The sequence below is a fragment of the Trachemys scripta genome, chromosome 1 (genome assembly GCF_013100865.1).
Source record: "Trachemys scripta elegans isolate TJP31775 chromosome 1, CAS_Tse_1.0, whole genome shotgun sequence".
In the NCBI taxonomy this organism is placed as follows: Eukaryota; Metazoa; Chordata; order Testudines; family Emydidae; genus Trachemys; species Trachemys scripta.
The window spans coordinates 166,602,965-166,623,798 of record NC_048298.1 but is presented as its reverse complement, the minus strand read 5'-3'; the positions used below and the strand labels follow the sequence as shown (position 1 = coordinate 166,623,798).

The 20,834-nt window shown below is 37.9% G+C and overlaps 1 protein-coding gene across 3 annotated transcripts in view; it reads left to right on the top strand.

Annotated features, from left to right (window-relative positions):
• Positions 1–20,834, top strand: part of CADM2 (cell adhesion molecule 2) — a 1,010,468-nt gene that overhangs the window by 859,821 nt on the left and 129,813 nt on the right. For all 3 annotated transcript variants that reach the window (XM_034792284.1, XM_034792291.1, XM_034792276.1), the window contains one exon: positions 16,502–16,592. In XM_034792284.1, the coding sequence (XP_034648175.1) occupies positions 16,502–16,592 (91 nt within the window). The remainder of the gene's footprint in view (positions 1–16,501; positions 16,593–20,834) is intronic.

Genomic DNA, 20,834 nt, shown 5'->3' with positions numbered 1-20,834 from the left:
CTCACAGATCTGCAATGAAGTATCAGTTTGACGAGCTTGCAGCCATCAGCTAATCTTCTTGTAAGGGCTTTTACTACAAAACGTTTGTGATAGGCTAACAATTTCTTCATTTCTAATTATTACTAAATGATCTTATATTGAGTATCAGGACCCTTCTTTAGGGTTAGACAATTATTCTAAAACGGTTGAGGGCTATTCTTTAGGAAATGCCTGTATTCATTTTGAATAATAAAAAAATGATCTGTAGAGACAACAGATAAGCAAATTACAAACAATGCACTTGAACAACTATGTAAAAACCAGTGTAGTGCAGTGTGTGTCTGTCTATCTACCCACACGGGGTAGCTATGCCACAAAGGAATACATATACTACAGTTGTTAGCACTACTGTTCTAACTAGTTTACACCTCTCTGGAAATAATATGAGGCCAGATCCTCAGGTGGCATAAATCAGAGTAGCGCCACTGAAATCCACAGAGCTGCACTAGTTTACACCATCTGAGGATCTGGCCCATTATTTTTACTTGTCTGATTTTGGTGGAACACAATGTCTTGGTTAATAGTTAATTTCCACCAGAAATAAATTACCTGCTTAAGAGAAGGCATCTTATAGAAAACAAAAGTAAAGAAAACAATTATGCATAGCTGAAGGTCAGGGTGTTTTACCTCTGAGAAAATAACTAAGGTACATACACCAAACCAAATGAGACTAATGTCAATCTAAAAATGTGAACTAATTAGGAGTGAATTTTAAGCATTTTAGATGATCAGTCAGTGATACCACCTCCATCATGGGTTTATTGTTTTTGTAGTTCAGAGTCTAAGAAACTGGATTGTACCTCACAAAAAGGGGGGAGGGATAGCTCAGTAGTTTGAGTATTGGCCTTCTATACCCAGGGTTGTGAATTCAATCCTTGAGGGGGCTGTTTCTCTGGGGTAAAAATCTGTCTGGGGATTGGTCCTGCTTTGAGCAGGGGATTGGAGTAGATGACCTCCTGAGGTCCCTTCCAACCCTGATATTCTATGATATTTTCACATTTGTTTATTTGTGCCAGATATGTCTAAAAAGCTGTAAAAATAAGAATGTGAATGCCAAGATCCTGCTTTTATATATATTAATCACCTATTCATATTGAATTTTGAATGAGAATTTGTTATATTTACCTCAGTTATTATGTAAACACTGTTAATAAGCAAAATTATCTTGTTTAAGCTTTTCAGTTTAATGAACTATTGAAACAAATGAAACATGGAAGATACTTAGAGTAAGCAGTAAAGAATAATATCTGTGAACGTGAAAGTTCAGTGCCCTAATTTGCATGTTTAAATGAGATCAATTAGGTTAATGATGGATGAAAGTAAGAAATCCATGATTTAAATGTAAAATAATTCAAAAACTTGTGGGTTCATTAGATGCCAAACTTTAATCTTTCAAAGGGGCTATCTAGATCAAAGGGTTAATGTATGACCCTAACCTTTACCATCTGGAGGCTTATACTCAAATATGGTTTACAAGTGTATTATAATACAATATAATTTATTTTTTTCTAACATCTTTTATGCAAAGATGTCACAAAATAGTTCATAGATTATTACATTCTGCATAGAAATACAAATGATGGTTGTGGGCAGAGTTTTCCATGCAGATATCATAGAATATGTCATCTGTACTTATGACATGGTCAGATAAGACAAAAAGGCAAGTTTGGGGAAGAGTGACTGAAAATATTGAAACTGGCAGGCTTGGGGAGAAATACTAATTGTTTTTAGAAGAATGAGTTAATTGACATAGGCCACAGAGACACTGTTGGTCTTGGGATGGGATTTGAAAAGAGTGAGTCAATCAGGCAATTGACAGATGTTCTATCTACATGAGCAGGAGAAGGATCAATTGTGGAATGATGTGGGGGAGGAGGGGAAATAGAAAGAAAGAAGTCTCATTTTTGAGGACTAAACCATCAATCACCTACTGTATATTGTCAAAAGTCTGTCTGATCCTGGGCTCAGCTCACTTACTGGAATACCCAGAAGGTTAGAATAAGGGATTCCCTGAAAATCAAATATTCTCATCCACTGTAATGTATGTTCTCTAAGATGAGCAAAATGGTCCCAATATGTGGTAGACTGGCACAGGCCTTTCCCTCAAACCAGAACAGAACATTTAGCCCATCTGCAGTGAAACCTGTGTCCACAGGAGAATGTAAGAACAGCCATATTGGGTCAGACCAATGGTCCACCTAGCCCAGTATCGTGTCTTCGGGCAGTGGCTGGTGCCAAATGCCTCAGAAGAAATGAACAGAACAGGGCAATTATTGAGTCAGCCATTCCCTGCCTTCCAGTCCCAGCTTCTGGCAGTCAGAGGTTTAGGGAAACCCAGAGAATAGGGTTGCATCCCTGACCATCTTGACTAATAGCCGTGGATGAACCTATCCTCCGTGAACACAATTGACTGCGTGTTGTGTGAAGAAGTACTTCCTTATGTTTGTTTTAAATCTGCCACCTATTAATTCCATCAGGTGACTCCCTGCTTCTTATGTTTTATGTGAAGGGGTAAATAACGCTTTCTTATTCACTTTCTTCAAACCAGTCATGACTGTATAGACCTCTATCATATCTCCTCCCTCACCCAGTCATCTCTTTTCTAAGCTGAAGACCCCCAGTCTTTTCAATCTCTCTTCATAGGAAGCTGTTCCATACCCCTAATCATTTTTGTTGCCCTTCTCTGCATCTTTTCCGATTCTAATGTATCTTTTTTTGAAATGCACCCCAGGGAACCCCAGATGATTAATTGTAAAGACAATTGGGTCCATTATTGAGGAATGGCAGAGGGATTTATGCCTGCTCTGAAGGAGCAATTTTAAACCTGTCTTCTGTGATGTCATCTCTGAAAGTCATGACAAGCATGTAGCCAAGATAGAGAAGGTAGGATTAAGCATCCATATAATAGGTAAATGGTCATCCCAGTGGTGAGGAATCAGTACCTTGGGGTATGTCTACACTATGAGATTAGGTCGATTTTATAGAAGTCAATTTTTAGAAATCAATTTTATACAGTCAATTGCATATGTTCACACTAAGCGCATTAAGTTGGTGGAGTGCATTCTAACTACCGTGGCTAGCATCGACTTATGGAGCGGTGCATTGTGGGTAGCTATCCTACAGTTCCCATAGTCTCCGCCACCCATTGGAATTCTGGGTTAAGCTCCAATGCCTGATGGGGGCAAAAACATTGTCACGGGTGGTTTTGGGTACATGTTGTCAGTTGCCCCTCCCTCTGTGAAAGCAATGGCAGACAATCATTTCACGCCTTTTTTCATGGGTTACCCGTGCAGACACCATACCACGGCAAGCCTGGAGCCCGCTCAGTTCACCGTCGCCGCTGCTGTTGCATCAGAGAGGCTTTGAAAACCAGTTTCATGACTGGCCAGGCTTTGGTGTGACTGTTGTGTGTGTTTCTCCTTGATGCAAACCCACCCCCTTTGTTGATTTTAATTCCCTGTAAACCAACCACTCTCCCCCCCTTCAAAATAAAGTAACTATTGTTTTGAAACCATTCATTCTTTCTTTATTAATTAATTAAAAAAAAATGAGATAACGGGCAAGGTAGCCCGGGCGGGGTGGGGAGGAGGGAAGGACAAGGCCACATTGCTTATTGTAGCCACACTAAAAATCAAACTGTTTGAATGACAGCCTTCTGTTGCTTGGGCCATCCTCTGGAGCAGAGTTTCTTGGTGCCCAGAGTCTCTCTCCGCCCCACATTCTTGGGCATCTGGTTGCGGAGGCTATGGGGAGGAGGGTAGGCGGTTATATAGTGGATGCAGCAGGGATCTGTGCTCTTGTTGGCTTTCCTGCAGCTCCAACAGAAGCTTCATCATGTCCGTTTGCTCCCCCATTAGCCTCAGCATCGCATCCTGCCTCTGCTCTTCATGCTCACTTAATTCTTTCCTGGCCTCTGCCACTGAATTAAGCTGTGCCCTATCAGTGCGGGAGGACTGCATGAGCTCAGAAAACATGTCATCGTGAGTGCAGTTTTTTCACCTTCTAATCTGCGATAACCTCAGGGATGGAGATGATAGGGGGAGCGCAGAAACATTCTACGCTCTGTGATTCTGGGGGGACTGCATGGTCACCTGTGCTGCTGAGTTCACCACGCTGACCAAACAGGAAATGAAATTCAAAATTTTCCGGGGCTTTTCCTGTGTACCGGGCTAGTGCATCAGAGTTCAAAGTGCTGTCCAGAGCGGTCACAATGGAGCACTCTGGGCTAGCTCCCGGAGGCCAATACCATTGATTTGCATCTGCACTACCCCAAATTCGACCCAGCAAAGTAGATTTTAGCACTACTCCCCTCGCCGAGGAGGAGTACAGAAGTCGATTTTAAGAGCCCTTTAGGTCGACGGAATGGGGTTGCTTGTGTGGACGCATTGATTTTTAAATTGACTTAACATGGCTAAATTTGACCTAACCCCATAATGTAGACCAAGCCTTAGAGAGGGATAATGTCTACATTACAAGCTAGGGGTATGATTCCCCGGCTCATGTACACATACTCATGCCAGCTCTCAGGTAAATCTGAAACCACTGGATACATACGTGGCACAACTAACCTGTGCCTCTGCTGCTGCTATCCATGCTACTGTGGCTATGCCGCTATTTATGCTCATGCCAAATCAAGGAGAGCTATAGTGTGTGTCCACACAAGCAGAGGAATCACACCACTAACTCATAGTGTAGAAGCAGGGCCGGCTCTACCATTTTTGCCGCCCCAAGCAAAAAAAAAAAAAAAAAAAGAAGCAGCTGCCCGAACTGCTGAAAGAAAAAAAAAACCAACCACTCAGACTGTGCTGCCACTTAGCATGTGCCGCCCCAGGCATGTGCTTCCTCCGCTGGTGCCTGGAGCTGGCCCTGTGTAGAAAACATACTGTACTTATGAGAATCAGGCCATCTTATTTAGTCACCTGAAGAAATAGTATAATTATTGCTGATTTTTTTATTTTATTTTTTAGTGCTCAGATGTTTGCTATGGACTTCAGAGAGTCAAGTAAAACCATGGGATCTGATTTTCAAGTGCTGAGCATTATCAGTTAATACGAACTTCCACCAGAGTTTTGGGTGCTCTGCACTTCAGAAAATCAGGCCCAGGAATCCTGCCCCAAAGACCTAATGTCAGACATGACAGAACAGGAGTGTGCCATAAACAAACAGAACCAAAAAAATGATGGGGGAGAAAAGAAGAGGGGAAAGGATTATACTAAAATGTCCTGTGCTGACTCATTAAAGTATGGTTCTGTGAAATTAGGAGTTCTTTTCTTTAATCATTGTTTTGCCATATTACCTATGAAAAGTTAGTTCAAGTGAGATAAAAGAAAAATATTATTAAATTGGAGAGAGCACAGTTTGGGGCAACAAAGATGATAAATGGAGTAGGAAGGTTTTACATATAAAGAGAGATTGGCAGAATTGGTGTTGTATAGATTTAAGAGGTGGCATGACTTAAGTATTTAAGCAAGTTAAGGTTATGAAATTATGACTCATGGTATATTTTAGTTCACAGAGCAGACCAGAACTAGGAACCATAGGTTTGAAGAAATTATTATTTATATAGTACCATTACTGTGTGTGGTCCTTCACAGATAATTATAAAACAAGGCCTGCAATGATGCAAATGTTTATACATGTGAATGACTTTACTCACTCCACCTGGGACTACTCATGTACATAAACTCGTGCATAGGTGTTTGGAGACAGCCCTTGCCATGCCCACATTTAAGTCATGTAATCAAAGTTACACTCACGTTGAAGTGTTTGCAGGATTAAAGACTGGCATAGAAAGAGACAGCAATGGACTGCAGCAGAGGTGAATGAGGGCAGAATAAATTTTTTACAAAATCAGATGATGAGGCTGCTTTGATTGTGTAGCATGCACCACATAGTTTCTGCAGTGTTTATTTTAGTTCATGTTATTTATTTTAAAATATTATGTTAGAATCTGAAGAAGAGGGTAGTAAAGAGGTGGTTGGAAATAGAGATATTGTATGAAACTAAAATTTTAAGAGGTTTTATTTTTCAGCGACAGTGGGGAATAGGCGTGGCAGAATGGACAGCTGAGATGTTAAGTGCTTTTAATAGTTTTAATCAAATACTGGATGACTACTGTGCATAGAATTTAGTAAGTTAAAGGAGTATCTTTCAATGTTGTGCTCTAGTGTAGGTAATCATGCATTTTGTGTGTCAGGAGGGAAGTTTTCATTGATCATGGTTTGTTTTTCCTCTAGATTGGTTGAAGGCTTGTTGTTGTTTTGCATGCACGGGGCTGCTTTTATGCTTTTATGGCATAAAAAGGGGGGATTGGTTATTTTTGGTGGTTTTGCTTTTTTAGTTTACATTTTTTAAAAAGTTTGGAAAATATACGTTTGAGATGGCAGAATTGTCATTAAACAGTTCCTGACAAGGAGGGCCTAGATGCTGCTCATCTGGTCCCACATAGCTATGTCAAATAATTTTAAAAGCGATATAGAAGGAAGATAGAGGAGGCATGATAATGCTACTAAGTATTCACTTTCATTAAAACTAAATATTTCATAAAACTGCTTTAAAATTAAACTTTATAACAGTCTTCTTTCTCCTCAGAATGTGAACAGATATGCTAAAATGAAATGCTATTGCCATGATACAGCTATTTGATCTAGATTGCCTCCCCCACAAAAATTAATAATATACATTTTCAGGCACAAAATATTGAATTTTCATCTTGTCTAGTAAGGCAATGAGTCATTTAGTATATTCTGAAGCAGAGCATCAGACATACTGTATCTCCCAGGATAATTTGATGAAGTTTGCCAATTGTAAAATTGCTTTGCATGTACTCTATTGCACTGAATTGACACTGTCAGAAGCAGTGCTACTTGTCATTTACAAAGGAAGCCCAGTTTTAGGGAGCGCTGACTCACAGCTGTAGGATACCAGCAGCTGGTAAATTTAATCGATTAAAAAGTGATGAGTACTTCCACAAAGGTGATTGGAACACTTCCCACTCATTCTTTAGATCTCAATTGGGAGATCCATTTTGCTGTTGATTTTGTACATACTAGAGTGGTTTGTCCCTGAAATTTATTTAAGAAGTCTGTTCTTCAGAATATAATTACCTGGACTATTTAGAAATATGGATAAGTTTGTATAGAAGTACAACATTTCATAAAGTTTTTGTGATTGCCTCTAGCAGGAGAGACCGTCAAGATCTGACGTTAATAATATATGTTTGATCTCTCAAAAAGATCTTTTAAATTTATCCTATGCCTACTGCTATGCTAATTAATCAATAAAACAGATGAATCATCGTCTTCAAAGGTAGTTACTTATTTCTTCTTCCTGCTTGGAAATTATGTTCCAGGAAAGGAACCCAACAGAAGAATAGAATAGGGACACCATAAAAAAAAAAAATAAAAGACTGTGATGAAAATAAATATTACAGACTCTTTTTTTTAACAGACAAAATCAGGTAGAAAAATAAATGAATTAGTCTCTCAGGAAAAACTCTGGCAGTTATTTATTACCAGTTGGCGATAAACGTTTATTGCTGAACTGTTATATTTTTATAACCTTTTTTAAAATGATGGCATCTGTGTTTTTGTTATTCACTGAGACAATAAATAATAAAAAACCTGAGCATTTTATTAAAGCTTTTCAATATTCAGGAGTTTTTAAATCATAAAGTAAAACCATCAAGTAAATCCATATTGTTTGTAGTTTATAATTCAAATAAACCTGTTAAAAGAAAAATGGGTATGCAGTGAATTAAATCGCACTAATATAAACTCTGATACACAGAAGATAACTGTTGATAGACTCCACAAAAATTAAACAGGGATCTTAACAGATTAGAAAATGAGTTGAGCAGGGCTTGATTAAGGCATATGTGCTATAAACCTGTGCCTAGGGCCCCAGCTCCTGGAATCATGATTATGTTGCAATTTCTGCTTAATTTTTTTAAAAACGATGTTTCCAGCCCTCATGGTTTCTAAGAAAAGCTTAAAAGTGTAACTGATGCAAGGCTGAGTCTGCAGCCAGCCAGAGCAAGAGCCCTGAGATGGGGAGTCCCCCATTCATTTCTCTGGGGAATTAACTCAAAGATGCGGTGCTCTGGTGGCCCTCACCAACATTACCACAATAGGGTGTGGCGAGAGGAGAAACATGAAGTGGGCCCAGACAATCCACCAAAGCAGATATGCCCCAGATTTGGGGATTGGTACTGGGGAGGGGATTCCTGCTGCAACTCATGGAAGAGAGAAAGGAACCCAAGGCCACTGTCTCGGCCTCTATGGGAGAGGAGGGAATGGCTACCATTCCCACTGCAAATGGAGCAAAGGGCCATGGCAAAGGGAGGGATCACAGGAGGCGCTAATGTCATGCCGTGCTTAGAGTACTGGGTTGCCATATTCTGACTCTAGAGTTGAGGTCAATGCTTTCTTAAAATGGCCGAGTTGACTCCTAATCCTGCCATTGGATCTGTGCAAGTAGATCCTTGCATCCATGAGGCCACTGGGATTTTGTACAAGCAGAGATGTCTGCCACATGGATCCAATTGCAAAATTATTTGGTTGCGTAGATCATCGAGTTAAATTAATCAGAAGTACTATTAAGTATTATTAACCATTACATAGAGAAGAAATGAGGTACAAGTCAATGAGAGCAAATAAATACAATACTCCAAATATACAGTATGAGACATGGCCTTGGGAAAAAAAAGAAAAAAAATACTGAGAGGGAGGTAAAAAATATAATTGGAAGATTTCATAAAATACAGCCCAGTCCTGAAGTGATTAGCACCCTCATCTCTCAATGGTCAATTTATTCTTCCCACTTTGTACTTGTGTAATTCCCATTAGTTTACATGCACACACTGAGTTTGATAGACACTATAGCCCTGATTTTGTCCAACTCAAAACCTTACTACAGATGGAGATATCTTCAATATAGCACAAACTGCTGACGTACAATCACAGACACAGCAAACTAACCTCAGAATCAAAGTATGTCAACATGGGTCTGGGATCAAATTATGTTACTAGATTGTTTTAAAGGATGTAAGAGATCAAGAGAAAAAGGAATGCATTTACCCCTGCTTTTGAAATGTTTAGGTCTTCTCTGTATGGCTACAAGGAGACCAATCTCATGGTTTTTATGTCTGATTTCTTCTTAAGTTGTTTATAAGTGGACCAAGTTTTTAATAGCAAGAGACAAATCTGCAAAGGTTGTTTTGTGTTTTCTGGTAGGTTGTTTTGGTTGAATGTTCAGGTTGGTTCTTATTTTGTTAGAGTTGTGGTTCCCTACTTTAGTTCTTATATATTCACCAAAAGTAACTCTTTTAGTACTGTCTAATTTTCCAAGCCTGTATATTCAGAGAGAGAGAGAAGATCTCTGGACTTAGGCAGTGGAAGCATATTGATATGCATCCTTCATAAAAAGCAAGATCACCAATGAATTTTCCTTTTTTAACCACCTAAGGGATCATTTAAAAAAAAAACACGCTAAAGAGATTTCTCCATCTCTATAATCCTCACCAATTTCTTCATTCAGCGCCATAAATGATTGATATTTAGATAGCGCCAGCAGATAGGATGTCTTCCTACCCAACTCATGTAGTAGCTCAAAGAAGCAGCCTGGTCCTGTGGGCTGGGCACTTCACTGCACTGGAAGTTAGGAGACCTGAGATCTCTTCTTGAAACTGTCACTCTCTTGCTTAGTGACCTCTAGCAAGTCATTTGACCTTTGTTTTTCCATCTGTAAAATGTGGCTGGCAATACTCACCTACCTTTGTAATGTGCATTGAGATCTATAGATGAAAAGGGTTAAATATGATTTTAATTATGCTATGGGGCATATATTAAAACGTATATGATGTTTTAGGTGACAAGCCTAGGGATGCAGGTAGAAAATATCTTAACATAAGTCCATATTCATATTTAGTGAAAGCAAAGCCAATTTCTATCCAAGCCAGCACATAATTTATTTTATTAATGATTTGTGTACCAGGAGGAGCGTGATAGGCACTTTGTGTACAGATATGAAAAGAAGTTCCTTGCCCTGAACATCGTGCAACCTAAATAGATAACAGGCAAATTCATAATGGGGATTAAGTATAAGCAAAAGAAAAACAATTGACTTTTTACACAAGTCTCATTAGTTCCATCATTCTATTCTATTGGGAGAAGTAGGGTTTATGGTCTTTTTGAAAAAAGTACATTTTAAAGAAAGACTTGAACAGAGGAGGGCTGAAGCATGGTGGACTGGATTAGATTATATTCTATGGTAAATGATAAAGTGCAAACACAAATCCCTTATCTGTTCTTCAGGAGTTAGATACTCATCACCAGTTTGGAAAGAGGTTATAAAACTTAGGTAAAATGATAAAATGTATAATATCTGAATGCCAGTATTCTAGTTGCCTTTAGCAATTTTAGAAGTTGTTTCTAGCTGTTAAACACTGAAAATCTGACTATTTTTGGTAAGTGAAGAGGACATGTCATATTCCAAATATTTCAGCTATTAGAAGGGGTTATACAAACATTTCAGTAAAATCAAGGTTTTGTTACTTAAGGCCTGAGAAGGGAGACAGCAGAAGTATATCTAAATATCTTCAGAACTTTCAGAATTGCGCATAAAATATTAAGAACATCAATTCTATAAATGTATTTGATCTAATTCTGCAATTCAGCTCATTTCTGAGAGGTAGCCAAGGTTTTTCTAATGAAAATTCTTACCATGTTACCATGGCACATATAACTGACCTGTTAGCTTTGTTCTAACTTTCAAACCACATTTATAAAGCCTTATGGGGAATGGAACCCCACTTGGACATTTTTGGGGATATTGGGTTAAATTTAATTTATCTCTAGATTATTCTTTAGCAAGGAAATCAGAATGCCATAGGTTTGATTCCCAGCTTCTTGCACAGTATTCATGTGTGAGTTTTGGGAAAGTCACTGAAGTTTTCTCTATCAAGCCTCCCTTGCACTGGAAGCCCAGGGGAAAACAATGTTTAAACAACCCAGGGACCTGCTCTTCTCCAGAGAGTGATCTGCCTGCCTTGCAATGAGACACTATCAATGAGTTCTGAGGCTATTGAAGTTAGTTAGTTAGGGAAGGATGTTGAGACAAAAAGATGAAGAGGTGTATCAGTGTAACCATGTCAGGCCTACAGTGTTTATACTTCATGATTACCTTCAGTTGGTCATTTGAAAAGAGCTCCGACACAGTGTATGCACACCAGCCACCTGGCATCTGTGGCTGGGGTAGCAATGAACTCCCTTTCCCATTACAGTCTGTTTATGAGGCTGTGATTACCTTAGAGGGGAAATGTTTATTTGAGGGTGGGAGTATCTGATATTATAGAGAGAGAGTTTATGTATTGGTATATATGTTATCTTGATTCCAGTGTCATTTCTTTTATCTCTATTCCTATCTGTACTACTTCTTTTAATTCAGTCATATCCTTTCCCTTCCTAAAGTGGTAGTTTCTTCTAAAAACTGGTCAGTCCTTGCCTCCTTTTAATGGTTCATGTTCTAGTAGTCAGAGGGGTTGTGCATTCATTTATTCAGTTAACTAGTAGGTGCAGACATTGTACACAAAGAATGCAGTTTAGCTCCAGCATCCAGCAAGCAAAGGACTAGGACCTGCCATCAGTTCAAGGAGCACAATGAACTCAGTTCTCATTGATCTTCACGTGGGCCACAAGAAGACTTAAGAAGGAGGAGTGAGTAAGACTCTATCCTGCATGGGGACCAGTGGGGTGTCAGGAGTAGGCTAAATCCCTGGACTAGCAGTCAGGAGATGTCAGTTCAGTTCCTAATTCTGCCAATAAGTTGCTGTGTGAATTCAAGCAAATCACTACAGCTCTCTCTGCTCCTCTTCTTCTGACCCTATGTCTGTTGTGTATTTAGCCTTTATGCCACAATGATTTACACACATGCTTACCTTGACTTATAGATTGTGAGTAGTTCCTCTGACTTCAATAGGACTACTTACTGTGTACAAAGTTAAGCATGAATGCTGGTTTTTTGCAGGATCAGATCCTTAGACTGCAAGCTCTTCAGGCCGGAGACTCCCTCTTATTAGGTATTTGTACAGTGCCGAGCACAATGGGGTTCCAATCTCAGTTGGGGCCAGTATAATATAAATAATAAATGTTCCCTTTACAAAGCAAAAAAGAAAAGCAAATAATTGGTGCAGCTGTGTCCACAAAAGCCTGGTGAGTGGCTCCTTGAGAAATAAAAGTTGTCAGAAGTTTATTGCCAAGAGAGCAACAAATGTTGTGCTAAGGTGCTCAGCTTCTTCATATATCAGATAGCATTATAACCAATATTAATTGAAATTATTTTTTCATTTGTGTTCACTGATTTTACATGTGGATGATCTAATATAATATTATTTACCATTCTAATATAGGTGGAATTATAAAAAAAATTAGCCTGATTAAAATTATATAGATCTCCACATGGTTTGAAATGGCTTCTCTCCTTTTGTGCAATGGGATGCATCCAACTCCTAGAATGACTAATGAAATAGGATTTTTTTAATGAAAGTTTTCCCTTTGTTGTGCTCAACTGGAAAGGGGAAGGTGAAAAATAAGATCAAATTTATCATCTGAAACTGCTGTAAAGCTGCTGTTTACTGCAAAATACAGGTATACTCCAAATACTAATTTTTGAATGACTTTTTTTACCCCATAAAAGGGTCCCTACAGGTTAGGGTTAACATGTATCACTGGTGTGGCATGGGGAAGCTCATACCTCCACTGCCTCCATTATAAGTATTCTGCTGATAGAAGTTTTTGGTCTCTCATGCTATTAGTCTAGGATATTCTTTCACCACTAAATTTGTACAGTGCCAAGCACAATGGGGTTCCAATCTCAGTTGGGGCCAGTATAATATAAAAATAAATTTACCACTAAATTTACTGGGCCAGTTTCTCAAGTGATGTGAATTGGCATAGCAAAGGAGGATCAACTGTGGATCTGACTCTCTATTAAAATATTTTAGACTCCTGTTTTTTTAATATAGCTATAGAAAGGAGGAGGGATTTTTTTTTATACTTACCTACCTTATAAGTGGTGAAGGGAAAATAAATGTGTATTTTGTTTTATTTTTTTTTAAATACTTGAGACTGAGTGAAGTTCCAGTAGTGGTGATTCACTTTTGTGAGTATTCCAGATCAAAGTCCACCTTTACTCTCACCAAGTGCTTACAATGAGCAGCTCCAACAGGAGGTGATATTGTATAGCTAGTAGCATTTTATTTCCTGGAAAAAAACATTAATTAGTTTTTTTTTAATATAACATTCTTGGGCTAGTCTTGACAAGGTTGTTCCTATACATAGTTTCTCAGTTTAAATATTGATGAAAATGTAAGATAAGTGAACAGCTGGCCTTAGAACATCTCCTTTTATAATAGCTTATTTTAATTCTGAAGCAAAATTCAGGACAGCATAGAAGTGAAGGGCAGGAGTAACACTCAGAATAAAACACACAGAATAGATGAGCATCTCTAGAGGTTTACCTGAGGGACTGTCTATAATAAATTAAAATCATAAACTCTTCTCTAAGCTTCATTAAACATCAGTACCTTCTAATTAACTGGTATGTTTGTTGTCTTAAAGGAACATGAGACATTATACAAGTCCAATATACTTTATATAAATTGGCTAGAAGATAAAAACATAACACAGTGTATTTTCTACACTATCTTGCATTACTTGACAGGAAGAAGAATGTCAATTTAAGGCTTTGGCCATTCTTTACCATTGCAGCTTCATTTAATGAATCACCACTGGTTTATTGTATTGCCATGGCAGACCTAGTAGACGCTGCATTCAGTAAACCTTCCACAAATATCAAGAGGAAAAACATTTTAGAGATATTAAGAAACAAGATGAATCCTGATTTTCAATCTTATCTGTTAGAAGGTGAAGAGCTGAATTTAAAAAGATTTGTGCCTTCTGAAGTGTTGAGAAATCCCTTTTTTTGTGTGTGCGCTGAATTTCCTATCTCCTTGCTAGTTTCTCTTGCTTACTAATAGGCATCCTGTATTTAGATTGATGGTACTGAATAGGCCCATATTTCTAGCTTCCAGAATGTTGGATTGAAAATCAGCCTTTGTTTTGAAATAGATGAAAAGGGAGGGTGCAGCCAACACAAGGATGTCTCATCTGTCATACTAGTACAATAGCAAAGAAATTCAAATGAAGTACTTCACGATATCTCTCAGCTTCTTTCACAGATTTTTACCCCGTGCCAAAAAGAATGATTAGGCTGACTGTTTCCACATTAATCTGTGAGATTTAGGATTGTGACTGAGATCAGTTAGTACAGTTCTACATGGACATTAACTGTTTTACAAAATGAAGCTTTCTGCATTTCTGCTTTGCTTTTTATTTGGAAATTAAGCATCAGGCTGGCATTTACAGGAGGAACATAATCATTCCAACCTGTTTTATGAGGATATCTTTACAGTGCTTGATCTCCAAAATGCTCAGTTACTTTTCAACATGAAGGAGGCTTTGGGTTTATGATGAGGATTATATGTCATAAATTTCCTTGCAGTCTTATGAACAGGCACTGAATGTCCCCAAGTAAACAGGTTAAAGGGGGTATTGGCAATTAAGAGTTATGTTTTCCCGATTCTTTTAAGTGCCCATGAAATGCTGTTGCTTCACCAGGTCCCAGTGCCAGTTTCCACACACAGTGGTATGAATTCAGCTAGTGACACTGCATACACTGCTGAATGTAGCTGGAGGATTCAGCCAACCTCTTGGGGCTGAGTCCTGTTTTTTAATCTTCTCAATATTGAGTTTAGTTTACATGTACTTATTCTATATCCAATAGAATATAAAATAACATTTAAAATATTACGGGGCACTATTGGAAGGGAAAAGTGGCTTAACTTACCGCTAGCACAAGTCTATATTAGTCAGATATGTTCAGACTAATATAGGGAGCAGGATTAGGATATATAATCCAGGGAGCAGGATTAGGAGTAGCGTGCATCAAATTAAGTAGGAACTGGAAACTGCAGCAGGATGTTGGAAACAGCACTTCATTGAGCTGTACAAGAACAGAACAATGTAAATTTAATTTTCTGAAAACCTCTTTACCCCCTTTATTTGGATCATTTACAAACACTCATTTAACAGCTTTTTTTTTAATTACTTTTAATAATGTAAGAGGATTTCAGCCAGTGATGCCAGCCTTGATGTTCCTGTTTCGTTCTCTAACTCTAGTGTTCATGCCTGCTTCAGTGTCATCCTTATACCTGGAATGACCTCTCAATCCCACTGCACTTGTTTCCTCCCTCCCTCATTTAAATTCAATTCTGTGTTTCACAATTTGTTGCCATCAGAATGACTGTGATGTAGCTCTTTTGACATTGTCACTGCACTGCCAGCTCAAATAGGAATTGCAAATTGGCTGGGACAGCGCAAACTCTGGTTTGAAACTAAAAATATTTCATGATTAGCAAATATACCCTGCATCAAATGCATTAAAAAGTCACCTGAAAAACAAGTGAAAGATAACAGGAGTTATATTTGCCTATTAAGTTTGAAAATTTTCCTCAGTGTGACATGTATCGCCTAGAGAAAAATATATCCTTCAAAGAAATTCCCTGTGTGTTTGTGTGTATTACTTTTAAATTACATGGTAAACTTTTAATTACTTGAAAATATGTTTACAAGTCAGCTGTTAAAAGGTTTTAAAATAAAAGGCCTACTTTCAAAGGTCTGAAAACACATTTTTATGTTGCATACCTCATTGGAAAAATAGAAGGAGAGGTTATTACACTATGCAGAAATAGTATTTTAAAGTTTTTTAGGACAGATTATAGTCTTTTATATAGTAATTGTAGCAGATGTTTCAATCAAAATGATTTGCTAACTGTACTAAAAATGAGATTCTGTTTAAGGGCCTGCATTATTGCATTTCAGAAATAATATTCTGCATAATGTCTGTAACAAGGTATTTTATCTAAGAGCCCATTGTAGGTTTCTTATTATGGGTTCCAGGCTACTGCAACAATAAAAGTGTTATTCAAATGTACATTAATGCATTCAGTCCTCTAATAGCAGCATTCATATCCATCTATAAATAGACAAAGAAACAATTATATCAAGTCCTTGTTATTCATCCTCAATACTTTCTTTTTGTATTTCACTTTTAATTTCCAGACCTTGGAGCACTAATACAGTGGAATTGTGTTCAATACAGCAAAATTGATTTAGTCTGGGAATATCTGTGGTTTCTAGGTTTATTAAAATTTACTTTTCCAGTTGCAGAGGTCATTTTAGTGCCATTTTCAGAATAGTGAAAACAGCTCAAGGCTTCAAATAAATGCAACTTCAACTGAAAACTAGACTTGGCATGATGTTTTATGAACATAACAGAACATACACTTACATAATAAAGCATTTTAGTGTCCTTCAACAAATAGATTTTCTTTTCTTTTTTCTAGATACACCTTCAGTTAAAATCATATCTTCCAGTTCATGGCCAGAAGAAGGACAATCTATAGTTTTGACTTGTGAATCCAAAGGAAAACCACTGTAAGTATTTACCAAGCAATATGTTTTTTTTGTTATTTTCCTTATTGTGCTTTGATTGCAGACTGACTGCAAAAATCTGCTGGTTTTGTCTTTTCCTGAGTGTAAAGTGATCTCTGGTACAGAAAACCCCTTGAAGCCTGTCTTCATTAAGTGCCTGTGAAAGATTGGTCTTTTGCTTTGTCATCTATTTCAGTTTTGGGGAAGGATTCCAGCAGTGAGATTTTTTTCAGTGAAAGGTGTGCAGGATTAATCGGACACTGTTTAGATCATCGAACTGATAATAGTTGAGATAAAACATCACATGAAAAATTTTCAAATCAACATGCCTGTGAGAAAATGTACTGAACTTTCTGGCTACTTTGATTGTCATTTACATGAAAATTGGAAATTTAATGATATATGCAAATTGGCTATCCAGTTCTATCCCAATTTAAAAAATAAAGTGTGCATTAAGAAAACGAATTGTAGACATCTTAATTGTACTTGAAAATTGGTAACTATATCCCTTTCAACATTCTTTTTAACAGCCAGCTCTGTCAGTATTGAAATTGCAAAGAATCTGCAATTTTTTTAAAAATATCCTAAAATGCTTTCTTTGCAATTACAATAAATCTCTAAGGCTTAACCCCTGATTTAGAAAAATAAATTCCCAGTTGAAATGTGTTTTGAGTTTAGGCATGGATGAGTAGAACTGAAATGAGATGCCTGGATATACATGTAGGTATTAAAAATATATCTTTCGTGTAACATGAAAATAATATGCTTTGGAATATATTTGGGTATTTCTGGAATCAGACTTTGATAATATTTATGTGCAAGATACATGCAAAAAGTCCTTTAATTCTCAAGGCAAATTCTTCCTTGGTATAACTCAATTAACTTTGTGGGTTTACTTAAAATAGGAACTTGCCTTTGGTGTCTGGGGTCATTTAAGAGAGATTTTTTTAATAATTGTTTTGGGGTATATCTCATTTGTACAAGATATATGTTCAGGTGATCTTTCAGTGATCTTACCTGTCCTTGAATTATAGAAGAAAAAGAAAATATTTTGCCCTTCAGTCTTTAGCAGCTTTGGTGTGCAGCAGATAACTATACATCAGAAATCTTTATTGATAAAAGGAGTCACTTGTTTCACATGCCAGAAGGATAAGGCTCTTTATTGAAGGAAGCAAATAATCTCCTCACTTTATCAGGAGATTTTCTTCCAGACTATGACTTTGCAATTACAGTGCCATTATGGATGGCATTTTATGATGGCCATAAAGAATGACATATTTTATCTTGATGCATAAACTATTATACATTTCAAATTCTTTGTATGTTATGAAGGACTTTTATCAGACTTCAGGTAAATCCAATTTTAGAAAACATATTGTTATAAATAACTCATTTTTATTTAAATATGCAGGGCTATATGTTCAAAATCTTTGAAACCAAATGGAGTGTTTGCATGAATGGACTTTGTACTTATGTTGCATTTTCAAGGAAGGCAGGAGTGGCACCCCAGTGGATTCAATTGTAAATTTTTGTATGTGGTGGTAGGGATGAATTAGGAGGGTAGCCAAGGAAAAGTCCACACCATGGAATTATCAAAGGAGGGAGCCTATATGCAAGTGGGCTTTGGGTTACAAATGATTTGTGCTATTAATTACATCTCTAATTGTCCATGTCACGGAAACTACCAACACCAGCTTCTGCTATGTTGACTCATTAGATCAGCCATTTTATACACAGCAGCCAGTGATAAACAGGTAGCCATCTGGGAAAAACCACCTGTAACTACTTGGCATGATAATAGCAGCATCATTGTGGCTACCTTTATACTCAGAATGGGAAAGGAAAGAGGAGAGGTCCATATAGCCCATCTATGTCACAGGGTTTGTAGCTAATGAATTAGTAAAGGTAAGGGGAGGAAGAGAATGAAGTCCATGAGCCCTGTGCACAGTACAGAGCCCAACCATATCCCCCAATGGGATTTACAGGCCATAGCTTAGCTTCCTCAATATGCCACAACTTTGTGTGGTAGTTAAAATACTCCACTCTACTTTCTCTGTGGTATCTATTGTACAGTCAGTCATGTAAATCTATTGAGACTAGAGCCGGGGTAGTGCTAGGGCTGCACACAGGGATGCTAACATGTAGTTGGAGATCATTGTGGGGGAAGGGGTCAAGGAGCAGTGTAGATGTGATTACATGCATAACCTTGAGAACTGCTGCAAACTAGCCCCATCCCAAAGGGGGCAGGGAGAATAAGGGCAAAAATGGGGTCATGGCCCTGTCTGTTCGCCCCTTTCATTGACAAGCAATTCTGAGTCAAACTAAGAGGGGTCACGCTGCACCTTTCCAAATTTGGTAGAGCTGCCACTTGAGCATATTCTTCCCCAGAGGAATTCTGCCAAAGTCAGCCAGAATTCTTCCAGGGGCTGCTTCCACTGCATTGTGACCTGTCTTCAGATCCTGCAATTTGAGCCATGGCTTAAACCCACAATAGGAACCTTTTGTTTTAAACAAGTAAATAAAGCAAAGAAAAGCTTTGGATTTAGACATGTTTTGTACCATGGTTCTGGGCATGGTGAGTGGAGCATTTTGGTACTTTGGGAGAAGCATGTGTCTTTGTTCATTTTATTGCCAATGTGCGACAAGGTCCTGGGGCTCCAATTTAAAAGAACAGGTAGGAAAATGCTGTCCTAAATGCTATACATATGGATAATATGAAGTTTTCAAATTTCTCTCTCCACTCGTTAAAAGGTTACATCAAAGTAAAGAAAAAATGTCCAATCTGTGTACCTCAGAGGCTGTTCAAAAACAGATCATGTTGTACATTTAATTCTCTAGGAAAGTGTACCTCATTTTCTGCTAAAATGGACAACTTTGAAAAGACAAATGACATTACGCTTCTCTATGTAATGTGTAGTTCAAAATAAAGGGGGAGCAAGATGCCTCAATTTTAATTTGCATTTCATTTGAACTAAGGCATGGGAATTACAGAATATCATTGTATGTTGTATACGGGAGTAAAATAGATGTTTCCACTAACTTCTTAAGCACTTTGGTATTACTTCAATGGGCAAAATTCTGCCCTTATAGAGGATAAATTCATGGAAGATAGGTCCACCTATTAGCCAGGATGGGCAGGGATGGTGTCCCTATCCTCTGTTTTCCAGAAGCTGGGAATGAGCGACAGGGAATGGATCATTTGGTGATTACCTGTTCTGTTCATTCCCTCTGGGCACCTGACACTGGTCACTGTTGGAAGACAGGATACTGAGCTAGATGCATCTTTGGTCTGACCCAGTAGAGCCATTCTTATGTTCTCATAAAAATGATCACATCAGAAATATCTCTTTATTTTAAAGAATAGAACAGTATAAGTATCAAGATATAGCAGATTTTCCCCCTCCAAGCATATACATATTTTCAACATTTTTCTTCAGTCTTCTTTGCCTCTAGACCTAGGCTGGTCTGTAGGAAAATGGAGAGAGATGCTATAATTAAAAATGTGCAATATCAAGTTTGTCCCACAAAATGCAGCTCTTTCAACTATAAATGAGGCATGCTGCATGATAATCAGATGATATTACAAACCCATTCACCTATGACAATCAATCCCTGGAAAATAATAATGTGCTCTTCATACAACAAGTACAAGAGTTCTTTGTATAGAAGAGTTCTTTGTATTCATTCTGATGGGGGTGGGGAAATAATATACCAGATATGTACAGCCCTGTGCTACTTTCTCCTCATCCTCTGACATTGCTGTGTGTGGTTTTCTCTCCCCACCATCATCAGTAGAAACAAAAGTTATGGTCAGCAGTAGCTTTTGTTTGACAGGAGTCAGAATAGAATTAGTTTGCTTGTTATACAGGTCTTTTTCAGTAGTAGCATCTCGTTTGACTGATGGTGATGTGGCAGACAGGGTTTCTTTTTTCATAGATTCATAGATTCTAGGACTGGAAGGGACCTCGAGAGGTCATCGAGTCCAGTCCCCTGCCCGCATGGCAGAACCATTTTAAGCAAATGCTGGGGTGATGTTTTGTCTCAGGTTGCAGTTGGTTACAGTGTCTGTCTTGTCATTGTGGATCCTACTGTTGATTTGCTTTGAGTGTGAGGACTTCATGGCTATTTTTGAAAAATATTGCTGTATTTTGCAGTTCTGGACTAAAACATTTTGCTAGTTTTTTTGTCTGTTGAATGGCTGTGTAACTTGGACCAAGACCAAGTTAGTGCACTTGATACAGCTAT